At 45.7% G+C, this 23408-nt stretch overlaps 3 protein-coding genes across 8 annotated transcripts; all 3 read left to right on the top strand.

Moving 5' to 3' along the window:
• The first annotated feature begins 465 nt into the window (after positions 1 to 465).
• denr (density-regulated protein) lies at positions 466 to 3763 on the top strand. 3 transcript variants are annotated; one of them, XM_058059853.2, is made up of 8 exons: positions 466 to 638; positions 1116 to 1222; positions 1806 to 1825; positions 1908 to 1993; positions 2085 to 2173; positions 2906 to 3022; positions 3122 to 3261; positions 3392 to 3763. In XM_058059853.2, the coding sequence occupies exons 2-8, from the start codon at positions 1126 to 1128 to the stop codon at positions 3434 to 3436; spliced, it is 594 nt and encodes a 197-aa protein (XP_057915836.2). In that variant the 5' UTR covers positions 466 to 638; positions 1116 to 1125; the 3' UTR covers positions 3437 to 3763. The 3 variants fall into 3 exon arrangements, with proteins under 3 accessions (XP_057915836.2, XP_078650217.1, XP_057915826.2); XM_078794091.1 differs by having other exon boundaries at positions 466 to 643; positions 1908 to 1992; positions 2093 to 2173; XM_058059843.2 differs by having other exon boundaries at positions 467 to 643.
• A 154-nt stretch (positions 3764 to 3917) lies between these two features.
• On the top strand, positions 3918 to 5499 carry LOC131108641 (hydroxycarboxylic acid receptor 2-like). Its single transcript, XM_058059831.2, has one exon. It carries the CDS (start codon positions 3929 to 3931, stop codon positions 4976 to 4978), a length of 1050 nt encoding a protein of 349 aa, XP_057915814.2. The 5' UTR covers positions 3918 to 3928; the 3' UTR covers positions 4979 to 5499.
• Positions 5500 to 5639: 140 nt separating this feature from the next.
• clip1b (CAP-GLY domain containing linker protein 1b) lies at positions 5640 to 22343 on the top strand. Of its 4 annotated transcripts, XM_058064978.2 has the most exons (20): positions 5640 to 5748; positions 6692 to 6867; positions 6928 to 7299; positions 7361 to 7488; positions 9158 to 9282; positions 9972 to 10173; positions 10241 to 10438; positions 10539 to 10642; positions 10719 to 10779; positions 12118 to 12222; positions 12437 to 12598; positions 12674 to 12769; positions 14110 to 14170; positions 14847 to 14932; positions 18690 to 18775; positions 20755 to 20842; positions 20906 to 21074; positions 21132 to 21184; positions 21264 to 21370; positions 21548 to 22343. In XM_058064978.2, exons 2-20 carry the CDS (start codon positions 6765 to 6767, stop codon positions 21780 to 21782), a joined length of 2541 nt encoding a protein of 846 aa, XP_057920961.2. In that variant the 5' UTR covers positions 5640 to 5748; positions 6692 to 6764; the 3' UTR covers positions 21783 to 22343. The 4 variants fall into 4 exon arrangements, with proteins under 4 accessions (XP_057920961.2, XP_078650214.1, XP_078650215.1 ...); XM_078794088.1 differs by having other exon boundaries at positions 20906 to 21184; XM_078794089.1 differs by lacking the exon at positions 12118 to 12222 and having other exon boundaries at positions 20906 to 21184.
• The last annotated feature ends 1065 nt before the right edge of the window (positions 22344 to 23408 follow it).

Here is a 23408-nt window from a genome sequence, read left to right as displayed (position 1 = left end):
TGAATTGACAACTTGCCAAAAAAAATCACAGCGAAAAAAGCTCTGGCGAACACACACGGTAGTGTTTGGCTGCTAACTGCTAACAGCTATACATGTCCACAATCACGCGACTGAATCTTATCCGAGCAGGAAGTGCTGCATTCCAAAATAAAGAGTGCAGACAGAAAGTGAGCATTCCTGACACGGATCGTTAGGAACATCTCTGTCTCCCTCTGGCGTTACAGCCATTCTTCTGCCCTTCTAACTCCAACCCTTTACTGTTATTATTTTGTAAAACTACAAAACATATACAAGAAAATACATTAATTAATGTACAAAATGTTAACATGCTAGCTGATAAATGTGTACCACCAAAAAACGTGTTTTACAATAAACTGAAATCATTTTATACAGCGTCATTGCAAATCTTTTGTTGCTGTTGTTGTTCTCCAAAGCACTAGGGGGCGTTAATGTCAGTCACACTTGTTTTTGCCACCTTTCTCCAATCACTCAAACGAGCAAGAAGAGCTGCGAGGCGTGCTCCAAGTACGCTAAATAAAACATCCACAAGCCTAACAAGAATGACTTTCTGAAGCATACATCCATGTCAATGATGCCTGCATTGCTGTCTGGAAGAAAGCATTTTTAAAGAATAATTGGTGGGGTATGTAGCTTTACTTAAACAAACATGTTCTTCCTCAGTTATTGAAGCTTGATGCTAAGCTAACGGCCACTAAGCCGAAATGCTAACGGTGACAGCTGTGTGACTCAACATTAACATGATGAAAGAAGATGACACTCTGGCGATAGTTTAACCAACATCTTAGTGATAATACCGGTACCTTTAACAACTCTTCTTTGTAAATAGATTCTAAATCGTGTCATTTAGTAGCTTCAGCCGGTGTGCCACAGCCGCATGAGTTAGCCAGCCTTTAAGCTAATTCACTGGCTGCTGATGCTACCAAGAAAGCTAATGATAAACTTGAATTCTATATTATATTATTTAAATATATCAGCCAATATGTTCTATGACAATTTGAACACAATAATTCATTCATTTTATTGACTGTGGGTATTTACTGTAACACAATGGAATTGTTGAACTGAATGCATTGAATAATTTACGTTTTTTCCAGACAAATTGTTATGGCTACTACTGAGATGGATTCAGAAAGCAGAACAGAGCAAGAGACAGCGGTCGACCCTGATTCAAAGTACCCATTGAAAGTGCTTTATTGTGGAGGTATTTATTATATTATTCGATGTAGTACAATATATTTTTACAATCAGGGGTCCCCAACCACCAGTCACTATATAAGCATCACATACACAAGAATGGAGATATGACAAGAGACAAATATAATGCAGAGCCATTCGTTTTTATGATTCTTTTTTGAACGCAAATTGTTCAAAAGCCAAACTCTTTACTTAAATGACCCAGCGACTGAGCACAACTACGGTCCTCCAGAAGTGGACTGGCAGGACCAAGTGGGGTGGTAAGTCACCGTTGATGTAGTACACTGCTGAAGGGGATGTCATACAACTGTGAATGTTTGTTACAAGTGAGCTCGGGGGAAGTTACTGTCACAGGCAGGAGAAAAAAGTAGCGCTTGGTTTGCCGACCAAAACAAAATATATGAATTTGGTAAAAAGTTGGATAGAAACAAGCTGGTCTGTGTGCTTAAAAGGTTGGGGACCACTGATCATAGTTTCCCACAGGACTGCAATCTGCAAGATTGTCGCCACAGATGAATTAATGATTGGGAAACACTGCATTGTCTTGTCTGCCTTCTGACGTTAACAAGTTCCTGTTGTTCCCCCTACAGTGTGCTCTCTGCCCACAGAGGTAAGTTCGACCCTTTTCATGTATTTTTGGAACATTACTCCGTGGACTTTGATCGGCATTGTAATCCATCGCTTGCATGCAGTACTGCGAGTACATGCCCGAGCCGGCAAAGTGTAGGCAATGGCTTGAGAAGAACTTCCCGGATGTCTTTGCCAGGATGACGCTCGGTGAGTGTCACCAAGTTTGTTTGGTATGAATCAGGAGGCCCCATAAAGAAACCTTGTTTTGAATAGTATGCATTGTCCTTTCGTCCAACGGGCCCGGCAGCAAAAGCGCCCAAACAGGATCCCGACGCTGGAGATGCACTCCCTGCTGGCGAGGAGGAAGAGAAGAAGAAACAGAAGAGAGGTACGTGAATATGTTAACTTACACTGGCTCTACTTACATATATTATATGGCCTTTTTCACCGCAATCAGTGGTTTCATGACCTCATTCCCACTACTGATGTGTGCCCAGATTGTCTGTACTTAGCAAACACGCCTGGTTTCTGAGCTCCATGGCTCCAGCGGTGCCTCTGACAAACTGTGTCTGAAATGAGTGCGCCTCCTCAGGCAGGGAGGTGGACGCAGCATCCTCACATCTCAGTTTGCCTTAGCTCCACCACACCAGTCACGCCTATGTTCCCAATCTTTTCAAGTTGCTCTACAAAGGTTTCAATTATCAACTCCTATACCCGCTAAATTAGAAAGTGGGCTTCGGCAGTAGTCCAGAAGTAGTCCGGAGCCCTTGGGAGTGTGACCAATCACAGAGGCAGGCTGTGGGTGGAATAAATATAAACAGAGCATTTTGGAAATCCAGCTGGAATAGGTGCCGATTCTGGAAGATGTAGAAAGCTTTCTGTGCAGGTTATGGTGTGTAGCTGCTCTATAGGAGTTCACATCTCAATACAAAGGGGCCCAAGTCAGCGTCATAGGTCCCCTTTAAAAACTAGCATTTGTGCTACCATTCATGTTAGCTTGATTGGTAGCCTGTTTAGTGAGTGGTGAGTGGGGGCCGGAATAAATTGCATCCTCTGCTGGAGGAAGTCCACTGTACCGCTCTCCCTGACGGTTGATGCTAATGCAGTGTTTCCTGTGAAGGGGGGCGGGGTCAGATCAAACAGAAGAAGAAGACGGTGCCTCAGAAAGTCACGATAGCAAAGATCCCGCGAGCCAAGAAGAAATACGTCACTCGGGTGTGCGGCCTGGCAACGTTCGGTAAGCATCGGCTCTTGTCCGAATGACGATGCTGCTTTTTATTTTAGCACGTGGCTGTAATTGTAAACATGTCCCGTTCCCATCTGGTGGCTTTTATAGATATCGACCTCAAGGAGGCTCAGCGCTTCTTTGCGCAGAAGTTCTCTTGCGGTGCCTCTGTCACGGCCGAGGATGAAATAATCATTCAGGGAGATTTCACAGACGACATCATCGACGTCATTCAAGAGAAGTGGCCCGAGGTCAGTGTTTTGTTTTTTTTCTATTACTATTTTGAGGTGCCTTGCTGGATTGACATGCCATTGTCGCCACCATAGTCACACGAAAGAACTTGATGCAGACAAAGTAACATGTGACCCATGTGTCCTTCAGGTGGATGACGACAGCATCGACGACCTGGGCGAGGTGAAGAAGTGAAAGACCAAATGTGCACTTTTACTGAGAATGGATGTGACGTGGAAACAGCGACAACATGGCCAAATGTACACATGACGTCATTTTATACCTAATTTTATTTGACTGTACATAAAACGCTGCACACCCGGCCGCTCAACTTGATTTTTTTTTTTTATTATTTTATTTTCTAGTCTCTCTCGCTCTCTCTGGTTTGCCAAAGGTAACATGAAGCCTCTCCTGAGTAGAGTCAAACTAACACATTTCACCCTCACCTTGTCCACTTGCTCCATTTATGCTCTGTTCTTCAACACATTAAAGGATTTCTTTTCAGGGTTCACCTGTACTGAACTGTTGTTGCTTGCTTTCCAACTTAATTGGCTGCCGGCTATTTGTTTTTCAGCACTCAACCCCCATGAGTCAGCCTGCTCGCCGCCATAACAGTTTTATGGCGAAGGTTTGTTTTTTTAAGCTCCTCTGAGTCAATACGACTTCCCAATAGATAACGTTGCACAGATGTTGTGGCCGCTAATGCAGCAGCTTGTTTGCGTGAGACATCATCTGCTCAGCATGAACCTCAGCCGCTGGGACCGGTGTTGCGCCTTCGAGGCTCCCATCCTGGACAGCGTTTTGCCCCCGATCCTGGTCGTGGAGTTCATCTTCGGCCTGATGGGGAACTTTGTGGCTTTGTGGATGTTTATCTTCCACATGGACGAGTGGAAGCCCAACTCTGTGTACCTGACTCACCTGGCCGTGGCCGACTCAGTGGTGCTCTTCTGCCTGCCCTTCCGGGCCGACTACTACTGGCGTGGGAAGCACTGGCTCCATGGTGACGCCCTGTGCCGCGTGCTTCTCTTCCTGCTCGCCGCCAACCGGGCGGCAGGCATCTTTTTCCTCACCGCCGTGGCCGTGGACCGCTACTTGAAGATCGTGCACCCGAGAAACCGCATCAACCGCATGGGTCTGGCCTATGCACTCTGGGTCTCTGTGGGCCTGTGGGGTCTCATCTTTCTGGCCACGGGCTACCTCCTGGCAGAGCAGCACTTCTTCCACTCGGGCAACCGTACCCAGTGCGAGAGCTTCAACATCTGCATGGGCTTCAGCCCGCTCTCCACTTGGCACAACGCCTTCTATGTGCTGCAGTTCTTCTTGCCCTCCACCATCGTGGCCTTCTGTACCGTCAGGATCACCTGGCAGCTGAAGAACCGCACCTTGGTGGACAAGAAGGGAAAGATCAAGCGGGCTGTACGCTTTGTCCTGGCCGTGGCCTTGATCTTCATCACCTGCTTCTTCCCCAGCACAATATCACGTGTGGCCGTGTGGGTGCTCAAGATGCGCTATGATGAGTGCCGACACTTTGAGGAATCCAACCTGGCCTTCTACACCTCTGTGTGCTTCACCTACTTCAACAGCGTGCTCAACCCCGTCGTCTACTACTTTTCCAGCCCGGCCTTCAGCGGCACTCTTAGCAAGCTCCTCAACAAAGTACTGCACAAGAAAGGCGACCAGGACCAGCTGCATCAGTCTGGAAGCGGAGTTTCTTCCATTGAAGGTCAAAGATTGTAAAGCTCATTTTGGTGAAAAGCTTGTTTTTAGCTTGCTACATTTGCAGGAAAAGTGCTTTTTGTTTAACAGTGGCAGGGATTTATTCATTGTGAACATTTCTGAAAGTGGAACATCTGCTGAAGTAGTATCATTTGGAGTTTTTGCATGTCCTTTTTTAAAACAGGAATGGCAAATAGGACAAATGTGACGATAACCACAGAATCTGCTGCAATACTGTGTGGCTACTCATTACAATATAAGCAATACAGTTAATAAAATAGTAGTTACAATGTTTGTTTCTGCTTGGTAAAAAAATAACCCAAATAGCTTGGAAAAGGATGTCAGTGAATAATTGCTTGTTTTACATTGAACTGTTAGCAATTACATTATCTTATACAGAAATAATTTACTGAATCTTAAAGTTAGCACTTAGAACAAGTCAAAATTACAATGTTTTAATATGTAATGTATGTACCTATAGGCAGGTCGTGTGTTTAGAAGTATGTGTGCCATTTTTGTTCCTCTAATGTCCGTATATTGACGTCTCCATTTTGAAATAAAATCCAACGCACCAGGTATAAATTTGTGGCATCTACATTATTTAATTCTACGGGTGGAAATGCTTAGTCGAGGGATGACCGAGCTATAATCGAGGTCCCTGAAGGCAGCGTTGGGCTCATCGGGTGACGTCACACAGGGCTGTCCAGGCGAGGAGAAGACAGGCTGGAAGAAAACATGTAACGGTGCTCCGCATCCACCCTGCTGGGACCCAGCTCGCCTGAAGAGAGCAAGTAAGCCTCCACGGCAACCTCTGCCGTACACGTCCACTTAAAAAAACATTGCTCGCTTTCACACAGGCATAATGTCATTTGGTATTCAAGTAGCCACAGTTAACGCGTTTTATTGCTAATCTGTCGCTAGCTCGCTAGCTAGCTGGGAAACCAAGTACCGTTAACACAACAGGAGCGACCTGTAATGGCTACAAAACAATAATAAAGACAAGTAAAAACACCCTTAACTTCATATAAATCAATTTATATTTCAAATTAAAGTAAAAATACATTTTGTTTTTTCACCGTGTCTATCGGTTAACTCTTAAGTTGCATGATGAAAAGTAATAGGCACAAAACAACAAAGCTTTGACACGCATAATAAGTCTTGCATAACTGACGTCTGTAAAAGTAATCAAGTGGAAATCCTATGAGTCGAAAAGCAACAAGGTTTGACAGCTATGGGACGAGGACTGCTTGTTGTTTTGGTGCGAGTACGCCGGCTGGGCGGGGCCGACTAGCTATTACATTAACAAGCGCGCCGGAGGACTAAATCCTACCCAGGAATGACATGTAACTTAGGAGAACTCAGCGGTTTTGACAGTAGGTTTTTAGTTTTTCGGTTCCTGTCACACATAGTTGATCTTTGACTAATGATTTTGCTTCGTAAAAACAGCCGGCGGTCACATAGAATATCTTTGACGAGCATTTTTTTGGCTTAAAAACATCAGAGTGCTCTTGTCACACATAGAGGATCTTTGACTATCATTTTTGGCAGTAGAGGCTTAAAAACAGCAGCCACTCCTGTCACACATAAAGAATAGATGGATCTTTGATCCGTGTCTTTGTCTGTGTGTTGTTAAAAGAGCACAACACTCCTGTCTAATAGATGATCTTTACCCCTGAAGAAGAAAACTTCCTGCTCATTTTGTATCATGTAGATGATGATGTATGTATGTTGCAGGTCCCCTCAATCACATTGGGACCTAAGGGGGTGGCGGGGCAGGCCAGATCCCCTTTGCCCCCCGCCCCCACAGATGGACAAAGCCATGAGTACAACAGGCAAAACAAGTGGGCTCAAGCCCCCCAGTAAGATAGCCCGTCCACCTGTGGTGGCCATCAGGACCACCCCATCCTCAGGTAAGAACCCATCATGCTAACAATGCTAGCTGGGGCTCGTGACTCGAACTGGGATTGCAGGAACGCCAAAACCCTTGGAGAAGTCCCCCGGTAGCGTCACCTCCCCCACCCAGGATGGCGGTGCTGAATTCCAGATGGGCGAGAGGGTCTGGGTCAACGGCAACAAGCCTGGCCATGTTCAGTTCCTGGGCGGCACGCAGTTTGCCCCGGGGCAGTGGGCGGGCATCGTGCTGGATGAACCCATCGGGAAGAACGACGGGTCAGTGGCGGGGGTGCGGTACTTCCAGTGCGAGGACGCAAGGGGGATTTTTACCCGACCCTCCAAGCTGTCCAGGAGCCCGCTGCCAGAGAAGGAGGCCAACGGCGGCCAGGCCCGGCCGGTAGTCCCGAATGCTGGAAGCGAGCCGTCACCGGCTGGAACAACACCGACAAGTAAACACAAAATGTTGCTCACTTTTAATAAACCACACCAAACTCAGTGTTTGTCGTTTAGCTCAGGGCGGGAAGACGACTGCTGTCCTCAACCGAGTGCTCGCTTCCAGCGAGTCCGTGTCGAACCTGTCTGATACAGAATCAGCCAAGAAGAACAAGCGGGAGCTCAGGAGAGGAGATCGTGTCCTGGTAAGAAATCTCTCCTTTTTAGAAATGCACAATATCTTTTTTTCAAACCGATTCCACTTTTTGCTTATCAAGAGCGTTATGATACTGATAAGCCATAGCGTTTTATATTTACTAATTTCAATAACAGGGCTGCACGGCGTCCCGGCGGTTAGTGCACAGGCCTCACATCTAGGAGACCTGAGTTCAATTCCACCCTCGGCCATCTCTGTGTGGAGTTTGCATGTTCTCCCTGTGCATGCGTGGGTTTTCTCTGAGTACTCCGGTTTTCCTCCCACATTCCATAAACATGCTAGGTTAATTCACTCATTTGTTCATTTTCTACCGCTTATCCTCACGAGAGTCGCGGGGGTGCTGGCGCCTATCCCAGCTGTCTTCGGGTGAGAGGCCGGGTACACCCTGGACTGGTGGCCAGCCATTTTTAAAACTGAAGAACGTCTGGAGCTGCGTGTTACGTCATATCTGAGCATGCAATATGATAAATTTAACCAGGAACGGATCAAATTCATTCATTCATTAATTCATTTTCTACCGCTTTTCCTCACGAGGGTCACGGGGGCTGCTGGAGCCTATCCCAGCTGTCTTCGGGCGAGAGGCGGGGTACACCCTGGACTGGTGGCCAGCCAATCACAGGGCACATATAGACAAACAACCATTCACACTCACATTCATACCTATGGACAATTTGGAGTGGCCAATTAACCTAGCATGTTTTTGGAATGTGGGAGGAAACCGGACTACCCGGAGAAAACCCACGCATTGATGGGGAGAACATGCAAACTCCACACAGAGATAGCCGAGGATGGAATTGAACCCTGGTCTCCTAGCTGTGAGGTCTGCGCGCTAACCACTCGTCCGCCGTACCGCTGCAATAGCGTTTTATATTTACTATTCATATTTACTATTCATATTACTATTGATTTATTTTCTACTGCTTATCCTCACTATTTGGAACAATTTGGAATCGCTAATTAACTTAACCCCACCCTCGGCCATCTCTGTGTGGAGTTTGCATGTTCTCCCCGTGCCTGCGTGGGTTTTCTCCGGGTACTCCGGTTTCCTCCCATATTCCAAAAACATGCTAGGTTAATTGGCCACTCCAAATTGTCCATAGGTATGAATGTGAGTGTGAATGGTTGTTTGTCTATATGTGCCCTGTGATTGGCTGGCCACCAGTCCAGGGTGTAACCCGCCTCCCACCCGAAGACAGCTGGGATAGGCTCCAACACCCCCCTGCGACCCTCATGAGGATAAACGGTAGAAAATGGATGAATGAATGAATTTCTACTATAGTCTTCTAACGTAGATTTAATGTAGTTTGTGCACATGTGAATTGTAAGAAGGATGGAATAAACTGGGATGTGACCAAGCGTACCTGTTGATTAGTCCTCATGAAATATCATAACATGACTATTATCAGGAGTAGCAGAGTATAGACGGGGAAAAGTCGCCTGCTGTGGTCCAGCAAGGTGCACTGTATTTGGGCACATGCTCCGAGCAGCTGCTGTGACGCCACCTAGTGACCAGACTATTACATATGACTTGTATTTCCATACACGTGGACTAAATAATAGACCACAGTCTGCCGCCAAACAGCCATCATTTATTCATTCATTTCTGAAAACGGTGATCTCGCCAGGTACGAACGTATTACGTATGATGAATTCCTCAGGTTGGTGGGACCAAGGCAGGAGTGGTTCGCTTCCTGGGAGAGACAGACTTTGCCAAAGGGGACTGGTGTGGAGTGGAACTGGACGAACCTCTGGGCAAGAACGATGGGGCCGTAGCAGGGACCAGGTGTGTGTGTGCTCGGATGGTGCAACGTTGATGGGACTTCAAATGGGACTCTCATCTTTTTACACTTGCGCTTGCACCTCTGAGTGTTTGATTCTTATATATTCATCTCTCACTCTGTCAAAAATTCATTCAATAGACTTTTTGTGGCTTAATCCGAAATCCGTCCATCCATCCATCCATCCTTCCAGCCATTTTCCATGCCTCTTAATCCTCATTTAGGTCATGGGTCTCCAAAATGCATATTTAAGCTAATGTAAGGTATTCCCGTCCTTAATGAAACATTTTCAACCATAAAAATATTCCAAATGAACTCTGATACAAATCAAGTTAGACACTCGCAGACGTTGATGAACTGTCTGCACGGGCCACTAGGTGTCACTAGTACCATGCACCAGACACATCGGCAAGTGATCATAATGAGAAAAGGCTGCAACTTTACGAGAATAACCTCGTAATATTATGAGAAAAAAAACAATCACAGTTTGGATTTTACTCTTTGAGGTTTGAAGAGTTAAGAATTTACTTCATTTAAAAATGTGAAAAGACGTGAAACCTTGTCTGTATCGTTATTAGGTTTGATGGTGGCCACAGTTTGACCTTGGAACAGATAGTTTTGGGGAACATTGGAGGAAAGTGTGATGTTCCGCTGGCAGAAATGTGATTTTTTTTTTGGTCTAATTCCTCCTCAGGTACTTTCAGTGCATGCCCAGGTATGGCCTCTTCGCCCCTGTCCACAAGGTAACACGCATCGGTTTCCCGTGCACCACACCCACCAAAGCCAAGAGCTCCCACAGGAGGTCTCTCCTGAAAAGGAGCCCCAGCGCCTCCTCCATCAGCTCCATCAGCTCCACCACCTCTTCCATCAGCGGCAAACCCAGCCGAGCGGGACTGGTAAGACGTCTTGGGTAAACCCGGCGTCCATCCGGCCAGCGTCGTGACCCCTGCCTTTCTTGTTCAGCTAACAGAGACGTCCGCCCGATACGCTCGCAAGATCTCGGGCACCACGGCCCTTCAGGAGGCGCTGAAGGAGAAGCAGCAGCACATTGAGCAGCTCCTGGCCGAGCGCGACCTGGAGCGATGCGAGGTGGCCAAGGCCACCAGTCACGCCGGGGAGGTGCAGCAGGAGCTGGTTCTGCTCAGGAAGGGCCGGGATCAGGTACAAAAACGAGCGACTCCAACATAGCATCAACATCTGTGGCCGATGTCGTCTTTTCAAAATGAACGCCACAAGCAAGCTAATTGTTTGTGTCCGCCAGTACACGGTGGAGATGGAGGCCAAGCTGGACCAGCTGAGGTCCATGGTGGAAGCGGCGGACCGGGACAAAGTGGAGCTGCTCAACCAGCTGGAGGAGGAGAAAAGGCGTGTGGTTTGCACGTTAGCGTATCTTAATAAGGATGAAGATATGACGTTTGGGTTTTTTTTTTTGTTCTGACAGGAAAGTGGAAGACCTGCAGTTTCGCATGGAAGAGGCTTGCATCACCAAAGGCGACCTTGAGGTAACTTACGTAAGATGGAAGCCAGTTGGCACTCATTCATCACCCTGGTGTGTTTTTTTCATGAAATCATCTTTTTTTTAAACGAACCTCATCAAACATGAATCCAGCTTGAAGCTGCCTGGAACCTCAACTTCCACTTTCTCACTTTAGCTCGTCCTTCCGCACCACGTGCAACCAAGCGTCCACAGAATATGGCTTTTCTCCACACTTACACACATACACAGCATCATCAACAAGTAGAGGATGCCCATTGGGGTACGCTGTGGTTGTCTGCTTACCTACCTTATTAAGATATTTCAGTGGATGAAGAGCTTTTTCTGATGTCGGCTTGTCCCTTCATGCCTAATTCACACGCATACCCTTTTTTTTTTACTGCTGCTGCTTGCCTGCTTTTATCATCTTATCATCTGCTAGCTCTGGGGTGTCCAAAGTACGGGCCCGCGGCACATTAAAAAAATACAATTTAACCAGAAATCTCATTATACAAGAATAAAGTTAAAATAAGTAATGTCGTGAAAATAACCTTCTAATATTATGAGACACAAAACAACAAAGAAAGTTAGCATTTTTGGAAAATTAACTTCATTTTAGCAGAATAAAAGGCTAATAGAGACATTAGTAGCATAGAGTTTAAATATTACATAAAAAATAGATTAAAAAAAAGTCATAATCTAATGAAAACAACATAAAGTTGTTATTTTTGGAAAAATGATGTGTGGACAAAGTTATCATGTTTTGATAATAAAGTAAATAATATGGGAATGAAGTAATAATTATAAGACGAACATTTACAGGAAAAAAGTTGAAATAAAAAAAAAACTGCAGAAATTTAAAAATAAAGACATATGTGCAGTTTGAAGTTGAATCATTTTTGGGAATTTATAATGTTATGGGATATAAAAAAAATCTGAAATAATAAAATAAATCTGAAACATAGATTATTTTGAGTAGAAATTTGAACTATTTGGGAAAATTTTGAAAACAGAAAAGTCAAAGAGTGAAATTGATCTGAATAATCATTTTTTCATCTCTGTGATGAAGCTGAGATGCAATAAATGAAAGTTTGTAGCATATGTTGACATAATATCAAGTGTCAAGGTTGCCTTCTTTCATTGCTAACCATGTGGTCCTTGTGGCGCCGGTTTGGACCGCCCTCGTCTAGCATGGACATTCTTTCCCTTCCATCCTGTCTCACATTTAATAGCATCTTGAGCTTTTTATTTGTATTTTTGTGGACAACAGCGCTGCTCCTGTCTCTCTTGCTGGTTTTTTAGTGCGTGTGCATCACAATGCCTGCATGTCAGCCATGTCTCTCTCGCTGCTGTGTCGCACTAACAGACGCAGACCCGCCTGGAACACGCCCACAATAAGGAGCTGGAGCAGAGTCTGCTCTTTGAAAAGACCAAAGCGGAAAAACTGCAGCGGGATTTAGAGGACACTAGGGTAAAGTGGCGGCCCCACGGTGTATTGTAGTCCACAAGGCACACATGCACTCCCATGCGGTGGGGCAGTGACCCACCTGATCCAACAGACGGAACAAGTTTGCTAGTTGTGCCGTACATAATGTATTGTCCCTTGTTTAGCACTTAGCTAAGCTAACTGTGGATGATCCAGCGCTGACAGCACATCCAGCAACAAGTTGTCTTGTGAAGGGCAGGTGGCCACGGTGTCGGAGCGTTCACGCATCATGGAGCTGGAGCGGGAGGTGGCCGACCTCCAGCTACGTCTTCGGGCATCCCGGCAAAAGGAGGACACCGTGTCTCTGTCACAGCAGCAGATGAGCAGCCTGAGGGCCCAGGCGCAGTCTCAGGAGAAGAAGGTAGAGGGTGTGGCGAGGTGGGCGGGATGCATGCTGGATGTCCATCTGTGTTGACCGCACTGTTGTCCATCATAGATCAGTGAGCTAAGTGTGGACCTGGAGAGCAAAGACAAGGAGCTGCGGTCCGTGCAGGAAGATAGGAAGTCTGTGCAGCAGCAACTAAGCAGCTTGGTAAGAAATGTATCTTAGTGCTTCCGCTTACTGGAAAGAACAAAATTGTAATTCATTCATTCATTTTCTACCGCTTGTCCTAACGAGGGTCGCGGTGTTGCTGGAGCCTATCCCAGCTGTCTTCGGGCGAGAGGCGGGGTACACCCTGGACTGGTGGCCAGCCAATCACAGGGCACATATAGACAAACAACCATTCACACTCACATTCATACCTATGGACAATTTGGAGTCGCCAATTAACCTAGCATGTTTTTGGAATGTGGGAGGAAACCGAAGTACCCGGAGAAAACCCACGCATGCACGGGGAGAACATGCAAACTCCACACAGAGTTGGCCGAAGGTGGGGAAAGACAAAATAAGAAGCCAAAAAGTTACCACTTCCACACAAAATAGGAGGAGAACTCATTCATGCATTCATTTTGTACCACTTATCCTAACAAGGGTCGCGGGGGGACCCGGGGAGCCTATCCCAGCTGTCTTCGGGCGAGAGGCGGGTTACACCCTGGACTGGTGGCCAGCCAATCACAGGGCACATATAGACAAACAACCATTCACACTCACATTCATACCTTTGGACAATTTGGAGTCGCCAATTAACCTAGTGGGACGAAACCGGAGAAAACCCACGCATGCACGGGGAGAACATGCAAACTCCACACAGAGATGGCCTAGGGTGGAATTGAGCTCGGGTCTCCTAGCTGTGAGGCCTGCACGCTAACCACCCAAAATTGTAATATTATGATGAAAAATCATTAGTAACAGTAGTAATACAACATAATAATAACAACAGTAATAGTAATTAGTAGTCATTAGTTACATAGAGTCACAGTATGTTTTTTTTTTAACATTTTATGAGAAAGCGGCACGGCGGTCGAGTGGTTAGATCTCACAGCTGGGAGACCAGGGTTCAATTCCACCCTCTGCCATCTCTGTGTGGAGTTTGCATGTTCTCCCCGTGCATGCGTGGGTTTTCTCCGGGTACTCCGGTTTCCTCCCACATTCCAAAAACATGCTAGGTTAATTGGCAACTCCAAATTGTCCATAGGTATGAATGTGAGTGTGAATGGTTGTTTGTCTATATGTGCCCTGTGACCAGGGTGTACCCCGCCTCTCGTCCCAAGACAGCTGGGATAGTCTCCAGCACCCCAGCGACCCTCATGAGGAAAAAGCGGTAGTGAATGAATGAATTAATTAATTAATTATATGAGAAGTTCTGTCATGACAATAAAGAAGACATTGGTATTCTAACAATCAAATAGTAGGACTTTTCCTCCCTGCTGAAGTGAAAGCAGAAGAAGAGTGTCAGTGTCAGTCTTCACGCTGCTGTTTGTCCTCCCCAGAGGCTGAAGCTGGAGCAGGCCGAGGAGGAGGAGAACGCCAGGACGGAAAAGACCACGCAAGGTAAACACGGGCCATTAGCCATCTTGGCGGTCACCTCACCACCGTGCGACATGTCCACCTCGCCTGCCACATCACCCTTTGCAGTCCCCGTACTTTTAACTTAGCTTGTCACACCGACTGACTCACCTGCCATCTTTGCAAATCTGACTACTGCCTCATTGATGACCTCACCTGCCCCTTTGTGCCAACTGCCACCTCACCTGTCATCAAATCTGTCGCAATCTCGGACACGCCACATGCCTCATCTGGCACCTTGCCTACAATCTAACCTCACCTGCCGTTTTTTGGCCGCCTTGCATCATCGGCCGACGCACCTGTCGCCTTTGCTACCGCCTCCTTGTTGCCTCATCAGCCAGCCTTACCCTCACCTACAAACGTGCCTCAACCTTCCATCTTTGCAGTTCACTCGCCAGACTTCCTTACCTACGACTTCACCTGCCCGCCCCGCTTATCACATTTTTGCCACAGCCTGACCCGCCGCCTCGCATACCATCCTACCTGTCGCCTTATCTGTCATTTAACCCGCTTCCTAACTCGTGGCATTCCTTACCAACCTTACCCGGCCGTCATCTTCCCGGGCATCACCAGCCGTCAGCCTCACCTGCCAGCCTGCGAGCGCACATGTAGCACTGACTGTGGATACTGTTGTTGTTGTTGTTGTTGTTGTGTGCGTCAGAACTGGAGCAGATGAAGGATGAGGTGCGAGCGCTGCGAGAGGAGAGTCAGAGTCGAGAAAAGGAACTCCAAGCTCGCCTGACTCAGGTAGGACGACAACAAGCTTGTTTGTGGAATCATATGTCATATTTCCCATCAGACCTCACACTACCAGCGTATCATCACGTCCAGGCCCTTAAATATGCTAAAGCAGGTCACATGTCTGACATCATCCTGACACCTTCATTTCCCGAGTTCTTGGTGTAGCGGGGCATGCTCTGGCGAACGGGATGCATTATTTCATTCTCTCGGGCGGCCAAGCATTGACTGGCCACATGTTTGCCGTGTGTTCGCCGTGCGACAGGACAGCGCTGCAGACAAAGGTTAGAAACAAGCTTATCGCTGCCTGGTGCGCATGTCCTCATGCCATCACCGTAACTTTCAAGACGGCGCAGGCGTTTTTAAAAGCAGAACGGACTCAGGGCAATGCACTCAAATCTGTTCGCCGCTGTCGGTGGTGGTGATGTAATCCTCACATGGTACGCTGAGCCGTGCTGTGCACGTGTGCGCGTGTGCGTGTGTGTGTGTGACCCATCTCTAGCGTTGTTGCTGTAATGATCTTCACAGCAGCACCACTTTGACATTTACAGCCAACATACCTACACTACACACGTCGCAACGTCACCACACACCGCTCGTAAAAAGACAATGAAAAGTTGAAATAATCCACCCTCAATTCAATTCCACCCTCAGCCATCTCTGTGTGGAGTTTGCATGTTCTTCCCGTGCATGCGTGGGTTTTCTCCGGGTACTCCGGTTTCCTCCCACATTCCAAAAACATGCTAGGTTTATTGGCGACTCCAAATTGTCCATAGGTATGAATGTGAGTGTGAATGGTTGTTTGTCTATATGTGCCCTGTGATTGGCTGGCCACCAGTCCAGGGTGTACCCCGCCTCTCGCCCGAAGACAGCTGGGATAGGCTCCAGCACCCCCTGCGACCCTCGTGAGGAAAAAGCGGTAGAAAATGAATGAATGTGGAGAGTAAATAGATGACATCAAATATGAACAACAATGTACAGCGTGAACAGTAATTTGTCCAAATAATTTAAATATTTTTTTAGTTTTTGTTGTGCGTGTGTTTGAATTCTGAATTCTTTTTAAATGTTGCATTTTGGGTGTGTTTTTAGTGCGTATTAGCAGGCTGACAAGATGCTGAGGGTATTGTGCACACATCGTCATGAGCCGGGAAGGCAGGGCCAGCTGCGGTAGAGTGGGGGCGGGGCTTAGTAGAGCTTACATAATGGCAGCAAGAGTGAAGGGGGGGGGCAGTTCTCTTGCGTCTCCCTCCACTAGTCTGTCAGTGGTTCTCAGAGGGGGGCGAAGCTTTATTGATGCTCGGCGCGGAGTAGCAAGGAGGCGTTTAGCGGCAGAGCTCCAGGCGCAGGCATGGATGTCGCGGCGGCACTGCATCACGCCTACTCGGGCGGCGTGTACTCTCCTCTTTGCCAGGTACAAGGGGGGGGGGCCAAAGGTTTACATCTTGCTTGTTGACCTGCCTGACTTTTCAGTTGATGCATCATCTTCCTGCAAGTCTGCAAGAATAGTTTTAACTTCAAAGTCGTCTACATTTTTTGATCCATGCTTAGTTCTATTAAACTTTGACTGTTTTGAAAGCTAAGCTGGCAAAAATAGAACGTTGATGGTGATAAGCCTTTTTTTTTCATTCATTACGTGAACATTGTTAGTGTAAGGAACGCAATCACCGTGCCAAGCCACCCGTCTCTTAGGACAGCAGACGGGGGACACAGTAGCGTCCCCACGGAGGTTGATGCTCTTTTCAGCAGCTGTCCCTTCCAACACTGTATCCAGTATGTATCTCCTACTCGCATGTTTTGGTCTAAATAAACCAGTAACCTCTTGTTTTGGAGGAAATTATTGCATATATGCATACATAAAGCATAACATTATTTTCTAACCTTATACCTTTGGGAAAAAATCAGGGGTTTTGACAACAAAGGCATGAAAATATGAGGAATATTACAAAAATTAATTAATTTTCTACCGCTTTTCCTCACGATGGTCGCAGGGGGTGCTGGAGCCTATCCCAGCTGTCTTCGGGCGAGAGGCGGGGTACACCCTGGACTGGTCGCCAGCCAATCACAGGGCACATAGTATAGACAAACAACCATTCACACTCACATTCATACCTATGGACAATTTGGAGTCGCTAATTAACCTAGCATGTTTTTGGAATGTGGGAGGAAACCGGAGTACCCGGAGAAAACCCACGCATGCACGGGGAGAACATGCAAACTCCACACAGAGATGGCCAAGAGTGGATATTACAAAAATAATACTAAAAAAAACTACATGTTTAGCTATTTAGCTTCTCAGTCACCCTGGTCCTGGTAATCAGTAAAGTGATCTCCCCTGAGTGATTGTCTCGTTCCATGGGCACACTGGTCACCAGGCAGGCCAACGACCAACATGTTGCTATGCACCTCCAGAGGACACACCCACTAGGGACTTAAACAGGGAGACACCACACCTAAGATTTTTCAGCTGACAAAGACTTTTGGAGCAAAGTTGAAAAGCTAAGCTGTGCTTCGGTCAGATGTTTTGAAAAGAATTGATATGAAAGTGTAAAAAAAAAAGATTGCATGTCGGGACCAGCAGGAGGGGTACCATGTTGGGACCCGCAGGAGGGGTACCATGTTGGGACCTGACATTGGAAAGTGTAACTCAGTGAAGAGACATGATGGCGGCCATTTGACAGGCGTGTGCACAGTGCAGGAGGACGTGTACTTGTTGTCGTCTCCACACAACAACACACACGTCCTGCTTCCACACACACAGATGTAGAAAAACACGTGCACATTTATCTTGCTGCAGCTCGTTAATGTGAAAGTCCTAATTAATTATTGACTCCCGATGCATTATTTTTAGACACCTTGAAAAGCTTTTAGCGTCATGTCACACTCAATGAATCCCTTTGCCTTCATTGACGTGATTCAATTGATGAATAAACCAATGTCTTTGTGCTTCTCCCAGAACCAAACTTTTCCATATTTTTTTCTTTAGATGTACGAGTAGTTAATGCACACCTAGAGGTGAGAAGGACCCAAATAAATGTGTTGATGTGAAAGGATGTGTTGATTAGCTGGCTAATGAAATATCATGACATGATTACTAACACGAAGGGGACGAGCCACATGCTATGGCCCAGCAAGGTGCACTGTATTCGGGCACACGCTCCGAGCAGGCACTATGACACCACAGAGGTGTCTGGCAAACCTTTGGCACTTGGTAGGACTTCCACACACATGTGGAAGTGAATGTTTTGTTTCCAAGTGAGCTCAGGGGAAGTTAGGCAGGCTGTTAACGTCACAGGCAGGTGGAAAAAGGAGGGCTTGATTTGCTCACCTGCACAGTGTGTGTAGTCTTGCTTCATTGGAGTGTTTTTTTTTCATTCATTCATTCATTTTCTATTGCTTTTTTCTCACAAGGGTCGTGGGGGTGCTGGAGCCTATCCCAGCTGTCTTCGGGCGAGAGGCTTGGTACACCCTGGACTGGTGGCCAGCCAATCACAGGGCACATATAGACAAACAACCATTCACACTCACATTCATACCTATGGACAATTGCCGTACCGCCGTGTTATTTTTTTTTCAATTATTGGTTAATTGGTTTCATTGGTATGATGTCATAATTCCCTCATATCAGCCCAATAATTAGCGTACACCTAATTATACATGTGACTTGTATGTACATGCACATACTAATGCTTGCATGTATTGCAGAAAGTGTGTGTGTTCCATTATGCATAGTGACAGACCTCCACGTGTGTTTCATGTTTCTGTGCAGCTAGACTCTCTGAAGCAGCAGAATTCCAAATACCAAGAGGAGCTCAGTCTTTCCCAGGAGCAGCAGCACCTCCTCCGCAAGGAAATGTAAGCACCACCGACTTCTGTTTATTTAACTGCAGAGATGACCAGGTCTTTTTTTTGGGATGGGAGAATTTCATTTAAGCGCATGTATTTTTTGGAATATTATGCAATGTTGCTCTGGAATGCTTTGCACCGCACGCAGCACCACCAGCTTTAACTCCAGTTATAGGTCAGAAAAGAGGAAAATGCATCATAGGTCCCCTTTTAAAGTTTCTAAAAAGAAATTTAGATTCAATTAAATTTAAATTAGGATTAAATTAGTCCAACATACTAACATAAATTAGAATTAAGTTAAATTTAGATTAGGCTTGGCGGGCCTGACGTGGCCCATGGGTCGCAGTTTGCCCGCTGCTGCTTTATACAGTCATTGGTCACTGCATTAGGTACACATGCACCACTCAGGCAATCCGAGCCGTGTTGATAACTCTGCCTTTTGCCTTCAATAGCAACAGGAGAAGGTGAAAATCTGATGAAACCACCATCAATAATACCTGACCATTTAACATGATCTTCATAAAAGGAAAACGGCACATTTTTGGATGCATCTCCTGTATGTGATTAGGGAGTGCAGGTGTACCTAACGTGGATGATTTCAAGATGATGACGCTTCTTCTTCTATCCTGATGTTCACTTTTATTTTTAGCCCCCTATGTGTGTGCGCGCACGCGTCTTCTCCTCATGTTGTCCTTTTTACAGCCCCAGCCGTGACGTCAGAGCTCCAGATGGCCGTAATTGGCTGCGCTACCCTCACAAAAAATAACAATAATCAAACACTTCCTGCTTGCAGCCGCTCCGTGGCTGTGCGGCTGTTATGTAACACACTTTGTCCTCCTTGCGGCGCCCGGCTGTGACATCGCTGTGTACGCGTGTGCGTGCGGATGCACCGATGTGGAATGAGTGCAGCTTTGTCGCGGCAAAGAGAACAGCTGTTGACTCCCAAGAGCGAAGGAGGCAAACATCTTCTGTTTGGTCATAATCCACGTCAGCCAATGTAGTCCAGTTCTCTTGCAGCGAGCATTCCATCCCATAATAACAAAAAAGGTTTCAGTAGAAATGGTCCCTATGGGCGATCATGGAAATGGAAATAATGTGTTCCATGTCCATGAAAGAAAATACCTCCATGATAGATGTTTAAAGGAATGGGCCTGCTGTAGCCGCTCCTGGCAGTATCATAGACAATAAATACATGGTATAAAAATGTCAATAAACAATAAATACATATACAGTTATATATATTTATATAACTGTATATACTGTAATACATATACAGTTATATTTATATAACTGTATATGTATTTATATACTGTACATGTATATACAGTATATGTATACATATACAGTAATACAGTAAATGTGGTTTAAAAAATATGTATATATGAGAAAATTTTATATTTTTTTAACCTAAATTAAGCATTTTCAAGCATAGAAATGTCTAAACAAAGTAACAAAACACAAATATAAGACATTCAGAAGACACATTCAACGATGTTGCGATATGTAGTACTCTACCCTGGTCACTAGGTGTCAGTCATGTTAGATTAATGAGACAATAGCCACCACAGGAAGTACTGAACAGAGCAGGAAGTAAAACATTGAACGGAATGTGTGAGTCAATTTAGGTTTTATTTCCTATTATGTCTACTCTATTGGGTCGTAGCAGTGTACAGGTGACTATAGGGTTGTTATTTCATGTGTAGAGTGCTCTACACATGATATTTACTAGGTGTGAAACAGGTTTTCTATGTCCTATATGACTTATTTTCTTCTATTAGATTGTAAGGGCCACAGTAGGGGTGTAGTATGTCTAGTGGGCTCTAATAATGTTAAAATGCTATGGATTTTGTATGTCTTACATGTGCAAAGTGAAGGTACGCACCTTTGTCCAGATCTGCACCAACGTTCAGTAGCCGTGCTGCATTTTTAGAGGTCCGCACCCATTGAAGTGTCCAGCATTGAACGCATCATTCTCCTGTCTCTTGCAGAGAGATGATGTCCAATCAGGACGCTGACCTCCAGGACTCCTCTGGCATCTCGGACAAAGACCGTGAGCTGGAGACGCTCAGGAACGAGGTGTGCATGTGAGAGGAGGAGGAGGATGATGATGATGTCTTAAACGTGTCCACACCTTTTCAGGTGGCGGCGCTACGAGGAGAGAACGCTGTGGCCAAGACGCTGCAGTCGGCCGTGGAGACGCTGGAGCGAGACAAAGCGCAGCTGCAGGAGTGCGTGGCCGGGCTGGAGCTGAGGCTGGCAGGACGCTCGACCTCCGAGGACGGCGGCATGCGGGAGGCGGCGCTCTCAGGTGAGGAGGGAATGCGTCCTTGTGTCTTCTCCGCTGACTCGCCGGTGCGCCCCACAGGCGATGCGGTGCTGGACCAGCTGAGGGAGGAGAAGGAGTTTGCCGAGGGGCAGGTGAGGCAGACGAGGCGCCGCCGTTGCACGACATGCGTACCATACGTCTGTTATTCATACGCTCTGTCTCCGCTGTCAGATCAACTTCCTGAATAGCGTCATCGTCGACCTGCAGCGGAAGAACGAGGAGCTGAAGATCAAGTTGAAGAAGCTGGCCTTGGCGGAGTTCAATGGCAATGATGACAGGTCAGAAGCAGCTGTGCTCCATTTTGGATTTGGAAATATAAGTTTGAACATTTTAACAAAAAAAGTTGTAATATGAAGTTTTAATATTCCAATTTGTATATTTAGTCAGGTTGGGTAAGTGTAGTGGAGCGAGGGAGAATGTAGCGTTTCCCCAACTGTGTCTCTCGCCCGTGCCAGTTTGGAGCATCCGGAGTCCAAACGCGAGAAGAAGGCGACACCGCGACTCTTCTGCGACATCTGCGACTGCTTCGACCTCCACGACACGGAGGACTGTCCCACTCAGGCCCAGAGCCCTGACTCGGTGCCGCACTCCAGCTACCGTGGTAACCGGGCCGACGAGCGCCCGTACTGTGACATCTGCGAAGCCTTTGGCCACACCACCGACTCCTGCAACGACGACCAGACCTTCTAGAACTTTCCCATCCATCACACCTGCAGATGTATTTTTATAAACAGGCACACCCACACACTCCAAATACGATATTTGGTGCAATATTTATCCATGTTTCTATCTAAACTATTCTAAAACCTTTTTATCATTTTATCACGCGTGTGGCGTCACCTACTGGACCGAAGAGGAAGGACCTCAGACTAAAACATTCCTGTGAAGCTAACAACCAACCGTCTTTTACGTTCCGCATAAACTAATACATCCTTTTATCGCTTAACTACCGTACTACTTTAAAAATAATCTCGCTTTATTTCAGGAGCTTCCGCAAAATTGTTACATTAAAAATAATTACGTCTACTATTTTTTTAAAATGTAATCTTGTTATTTATCCAGTGCTTGTGGTTACGTCACGTTTACGTTTTGTTGACAAACTTTCAGCGACATAAGATAGCACGTGTTGTTGTGTTCTACTGTAGCAGCTCTCTTCTTTGCACTGTTTACACTTTAACAAAATAAAGACATTTATTAAGACGCTAGTTAGTGTCCGTACTAAGGGGCGACTGACACGCTTGTTGGCGACAATATATCACCATTCACAATTACGCTGAGCAAACGGTAAACCTTACTTGGCGTTAGCGTATAGCGCAGCTGCTTGGCACGTGTTAGCAAATATGTATCCAACTACCGCGAGCTAGCTTAGCTTGATCTGCAAACGGCCTCTATTACAAATGTTAGCGTCGCCATCTTATAAGCTAACAGTTGCACGGTCAAAATGTTATCTGTCTCGACCTACAAAATGTTCTTGACGTAAAGCACAACTTTGACCACTTTGTAATCCACAATGTAACAAAGTACACTTTCAAACTTTTTACATACTAGAACAAAAGAAGCTGTTGTGACAGCTCGTTCTCGCTAACGCAAGCTAGTGCTAGCTCGTATTAGCTGGCTACCACTAGCTTGTGCTCGTCAATGCTAGTGTGCGACGCTAACTAGCAGTAGCTACTGCTAACTGATGCTAGCGTGAAAAGACAAGCGTGGTGTACAATATGCTATTTTTCTGCCCTGTTATTAACGTGACGTCATACACCGAGTCCTGCTCTCCCGTTTGTATGGAAATGTTGTGACCTTTCTTACAGTAAGTAATTTTTGTTGTTTTTTTGTGAAATGTTTTCTATGTGTGACAGTGTGTGTTGAAAAGTGATTTGTCACTTTTCTATGTACAATAAGATGTGTACTCTCATCAAAATAATACAAAGAACAGCACAAACTTTATCCCTCTCATTTTACTTTTTAAAAACACATTTCTTTTTTATTTCAAAGTTGTAATTCGGTGAGATTTAAGTTGCATTTGCAGTTTGTATTATTTTCACAAATGTGGTATTTTTTAGAAATAAACTTGTTGAAAAAGTCATAATAGCCTATGCACCTGTGAATCTTCAGGTGTTGTGAGACTCTGCATTCACTCAAGAAATTATTCTTTAGAAATATATTTTTCAGAACAAACAAGTTGTAATAAGATTCTTCCTATATTCATTTATATTTATATAATTGTTATTTATTCAATTTAATTTAAAGTACATGGAATATTGGCTTGTAATGTTAAAAAGTTATGGGGGAAAAATGGAAATGAAACCTTGTGTGAAACAT

This window comes from Doryrhamphus excisus, linkage group LG10, assembly GCF_037039965.1.
Source record: "Doryrhamphus excisus strain RoL-2023G ecotype Guam linkage group LG10, RoL_Dexc_Guam_v1.1, whole genome shotgun sequence".
In the NCBI taxonomy this organism is placed as follows: domain Eukaryota; kingdom Metazoa; phylum Chordata; class Actinopteri; order Syngnathiformes; family Syngnathidae; genus Doryrhamphus; species Doryrhamphus excisus.
The sequence above is the reverse complement of the archived record's forward strand: the minus strand, read 5'-3'. Positions and strand labels throughout refer to the sequence as shown.

Bases quoted from the DNA above. Each gene is read 5' to 3' on its own strand.
- denr (XM_058059853.2), top strand. From the start codon at position 1,126: ATGGCTACTACTGAGATGGATTCAGAAAGCAGAACAGAGCAAGAGACA. The intron at 2,174-2,905 runs GTACGTGAATAT...TTTCCTGTGAAG, and splicing joins GAAGAAGAAACAGAAGAGAG to GGGGGCGGGGTCAGATCAAA. The intron at 3,262-3,391 runs GTCAGTGTTTTG...TGTGTCCTTCAG, and splicing joins TTCAAGAGAAGTGGCCCGAG to GTGGATGACGACAGCATCGA.
- LOC131108641 (XM_058059831.2), top strand. From the start codon at position 3,929: ATGTTGTGGCCGCTAATGCAGCAGCTTGTTTGCGTGAGACATCATCTG.
- clip1b (XM_078794088.1), top strand. From the start codon at position 6,765: ATGGACAAAGCCATGAGTACAACAGGCAAAACAAGTGGGCTCAAGCCC. The intron at 18,776-20,754 runs GTAAGCACCACC...TGTCTCTTGCAG, and splicing joins CACCTCCTCCGCAAGGAAAT to AGAGATGATGTCCAATCAGG. The intron at 21,185-21,263 runs GTGAGGCAGACG...CTCCGCTGTCAG, and splicing joins AGGAGTTTGCCGAGGGGCAG to ATCAACTTCCTGAATAGCGT.